The 4,606-nt window shown below is 28.4% G+C and overlaps 1 protein-coding gene across 1 annotated transcript in view; it reads right to left on the bottom strand.

The window, feature by feature from the left end:
* The window catches only part of LOC105460486, a 14,337-nt gene extending 9,856 nt beyond the window's left edge, over positions 1–4,481 (bottom strand). The window contains exons 1-4 of the mRNA XM_011706939.1: positions 4,204–4,481; positions 3,213–3,343; positions 2,817–2,982; positions 1,190–1,585 (exon numbers count right to left, since the gene is read on the bottom strand). Of these exons, the coding sequence (XP_011705241.1) occupies positions 1,190–1,585; positions 2,817–2,982; positions 3,213–3,343; positions 4,204–4,434 (924 nt within the window). The 5' untranslated portion in view covers positions 4,435–4,481. The remainder of the gene's footprint in view (positions 1–1,189; positions 1,586–2,816; positions 2,983–3,212; positions 3,344–4,203) is intronic.
* Between the last annotated feature and the right edge of the window lie 125 nt (positions 4,482–4,606).

Below are 4,606 nucleotides of genomic sequence, written 5' to 3'. Positions count from 1 at the left end.
GGAGGGGGTAATAATTTTTAAATGTCGCAATGTGATTCGCTTGCCCCGTAGCTGTCCGTGATTTGATTAGCTCTGTAGCTACCAGTAAGCTGATTGGCCGGAACAATTGGGGAAGGGGAAATGAAGGTAAAAATTGGTAATGTAAAGGGGGTAAACCCGTCAGCAATGATACCATATGCATACATTTATGGCAAGCTGAGATTCGTTTCCGGCATACGCAGAGGAGCCAGGATAGGCTGCAGGCAACGCGTGCAGAAGTATGAGCTTACGTGATTTACGTTAAGCTTCGGCCAGTTTCGATAAAAAAACGCAGACATACGATTTGCTGTCTTTTTATCTTTTGTAAACTATATTGAATACTGACAGTAATAGAATTTCGAGTTGTCATGATGCGATTACGCACGATGTTATTACAGATTTATTTTTATTACTTTTATTATTTTTTGTACATTATACATTATACAAGCTTTAACATAATAATAATAATTGTGATAAATATTGATTGATAATTTATCTAACAAAATTTACTTTGTTAGATAAATAAATATATAATTAATTAAAATATTGGTAAAGGCTCAATAAATTAAACTTAAATACATATAAGAGGCTATGAGCCGAAACTAAGATATATTTTCGCTCCAAATCGTTACTAAAATATACAATTATAAAATATGTCCTTGTATGTCCTTATTACATTCTTTCATTTGTCTTTGTATTTAATAAAAGAAACTAATAGTAATAATAAATAAACAAAAAAATTATTTTTGCATCTTTTTTTAAAAGTCAATTAGTTTAAAAGAGAAAAAAATTTACCTATATAATAATATCTTTAAATTTATATGTACATATACACCTATATATGTATAATAGATACGTGTATATTTTATTATCTTTATAGTACATTGGTTTAATATAAAGAAAATTCATTTTAAAATTTTAGTAAGTCAAAAATTAAAACACTATTTCACGACAGAATAATTTTTTATTTTTAAAACTGAGCTACTATTATTATAGTAAATAGTAGCTACAATGTATTCTCATTAAAGAGTGTATAAATATTCCGCTGATACTGTTATTAATTTTAATATATTTATTATGATTATGTATGTTTATTATTTTTAAAATTTTTTCCCAGATTTATTTATTCTTTCGTTTTTATTTCTAATCATTAGAAATCAAGTATACGTTAGAGATCCAGTAAACCCCACTCATCATACAGTGGAATTTTCTTTATCATGAATTTCTTAAAATCCTCGCTTTTCAAGCCTGGATTAATCCAAGTACCAGTGCTCATCATTTCATCTAAATCTTTCGCTTCAGTCTTAGAGCACAGCATTAATGGCAAAACAGTGAAGGATGATACCATTTCAAAGCTGGCTCTTCGCTTCATGGTATCCTTCAATTCCTCCATTGTGGGCGGCTTTGTCTTGCAGTTTAGTTGCTTCATAGTCGTCGACAAGGTGCCAAAGTATTCGTTTAATAAAATATCTCTGTTGTTCTCAATGGTATCCAACGAAAGACTTGTATTGAGAAAATATAGAAGATCGATTGCCGGTGATGTGTAGATGCAGGCTTGGAAGTCCAGCTATAAAATCAAATGAGCATGTTTAATCTATCGATCTCTTGAAATCTTCGAAAAGTAAATTGGAAATGAAATCCATGCACCGGAAAAGAAGTGGAACGCGTGTTTAAGAAATCAAATCAAATAAGAAAGTTGAGAGTTTGTCAGAACGACACGGAGGGACAGGTAGCGGATATACTTTAAACATTGCGAACGAATTGGATTTATTACATTATTTATGTTTTTTAAAATAGATAAAAAAGCGTCAAGTATATTAGGCACGTTTATCGATTAAATTGTAAGTTAAAGAATAATACTTAAGTAGTACATATCTTTGTATTTCTATTGGATCTTCCTATTCCAACTGAAATAATTGTAACTTTAATTCCTTTTAAAAAAAGATTATAATACCACAAAATTACTAAATTCAAGTGATATGTATTATTCGTATGTATAAATAATATAATTTTACGTTTAAAATACTTTAGTGGAAATCGGCGCGATAGTTATTGCCCAATAACTATAACAATAACTTTAAAGAAAAAATTGATTTCAGTAAACCATATATTTTAGGCGGTTTGATTTCAAGATAATTGATGCCAAGTATAATGCAATCACATAAAAATCGCATAGTATATATGCAATATTCTGACAAACGTTCTCATAAAAAACACTTAAACATTATATGTATATTACACAATAAAAAGAAAATATAATTATAAATAATTAAAGAAATATCAATTAAAAATGAATCGGACTTTTAAATTAATACAACAATAAACATAAATCAAATTTAGACTAATACGAGTTTCGCGCCGTTGTTAGTGCATAAATTCTTCAATTTATTTTAATTTCCGTTACATTTGATTCCCTCGTGAATATTTCGGTTAGAATAACCATTTTCGGCTTTATGTAAATTATTTTCGGCGCTTAAATAAAGATATATATAAAAATTATGCTCCACAGGAATGAGTATACTTTCAATTATAATTATAGTTCACATACAAATATATTTTTAGTAATAATTTGTTGTGAAAATAATATATTAATAAATATTTTTTTAGCACCACATAAATCGTGTAAATCAAATAACATGTACTTATAAATTAGATTTTACGAATGATTTACATTTTTATTCAATCTTAATTAATATTAATTGCAATATAAAGCAGCAATAACAATGAATACTCGTACTTATAAGAAGTTGTATGATTTTTTTCTAATGTGATGGTACGTGACTTTATAACGTACTTACAAAAATATGATCAGTAGGGTTGCCATCATTGTCATATTTAAACAACATATTCTTCATGTGACAATCGCCGTGATTAATAACATTAAATTCATTCTCAGAGAGCTTGGTTGCATCTATGCCTATTTGATACATATGATCAGAGAGTTTAGCAATCTTCTCCGAGTATCTAGCAATAAAAATTACATAAACATAAATTTGTATAGATAATAAACCATATAGATATTTATTCGAAACAGAGAAATTTGTACTTATATTTGCTATTTTCTGTTTAATATGTTCAATCTTTTCATAATAAACATTTATTTATACGTGTTTTATAATTAAATTTATTTTAGATTATTTTGATTTAGACAGAGTAGAACAAAAAATGTCGTTTATACTATATACAAAACTTACTTTTTCACTTCTGGCCAGGTTATAATCTCCTCTGATAAAGCTTTAGTACCGTTATTGAAAAAATCTCTCTCTTCTGATGGATTCTGGTTGTTAAATGATCCTCTCGAATACATCTTCTTTTGCTTTGGTTCCTAAAATATTAAAATGTTTTTATTCAAGGACATTGATCTTTATGCATTTGATTAAATATATTATATAGTTAAGTAATAATTAATAATAAAATTGTACTACGGACTGACAATTTAGAATACAATATACAAGATAAAGGCTACACAAAAATGAAAAAACTAAAAACCAATAATTTTATTTCAACTTTAAATAATTAAATAATTGCATTAATTTTAAATTATAAAATGTAAAAGTAAAAGTATCGATTGTTTATAATTAATTTGGCATATACATATATATACTTTTATGTTCGAGACTATTAATATATAATAATTTCGTAGCGAGAGAGTTACAGAGGAACTTTTATAGATCCAGATGATATTGGGCCTTTCATCCAGGATCACCCGCATAACGACTATCTATTATTATATCATATATGTACATATCATTATATACATATATATACCTACAGTCACGAAACTGATTATTACCCGGACGATGCGTTAATATATTGATTTCTCCAAACTGTTCAAGTGTTACTTATATTAGACGATTTATATTATATAGCAGAGTAGTAAAATAATTAAAATTGTAACTATTTTAAAATATTTTCAATTAGTGTTTATTATATAAAATTATAAACCTTTTCAAATACTACGTATCATGTTTTTATTAGATATCGTTGAATCATATAGCACAAGAATAATCTTGTTGCAATGCAATGTTTATACCATGCAATCAAAGTGGGCTGATCCACATAAACCTATTATATTCGACCCTAAGAGTTTACATTATTGCGAATGTATGGTCCTTGAATTTGTGTCATTGACCTGAATTTTGTATAATTACAATAAAATAATACAATTGAGACGTGATGATTTACCTTTTCGCATACGGCTACAGAGGCTGCATGAAACCTGGCCAATCCGCGAAGCACCAATATGGAATGAGCTAAGTCGAGACCAGACAGATCGGTCATGCGAAAGCCGAGAGGCATGAGATCTTCGATCGCCAAAAGCGATGGATTTTCATTTTGCATGTACAGACCTTTCCCGCTTAAACGGTGCTTTGGCCCTAACAACTTATTCATTTTATCCAAGGTATCTAACATCATCGATGTCTCGGTATGAAAGAAACCTGATTGTGAGACCTGTAACAAGTTTATTTAATTATGATATAAAGGTTTATAAAACAAAAAGAACGTGTGTGTGATAGAAAGTTTCGGCTTATCAGATGGCAAATAAATAATAATTTTATCCGCAATTAAAATTCGTCTTGAAACGACT

The sequence above is a fragment of the Wasmannia auropunctata genome, unplaced genomic scaffold (assembly GCF_000956235.1).
Source record: "Wasmannia auropunctata unplaced genomic scaffold, wasmannia.A_1.0 LD321071.1, whole genome shotgun sequence".
NCBI lineage: Eukaryota > Metazoa > Arthropoda > Insecta > Hymenoptera > Formicidae > Wasmannia > Wasmannia auropunctata.
Note: the sequence above shows the minus strand (reverse complement) of the source record. Positions and strands in the feature narration are given on the sequence as shown.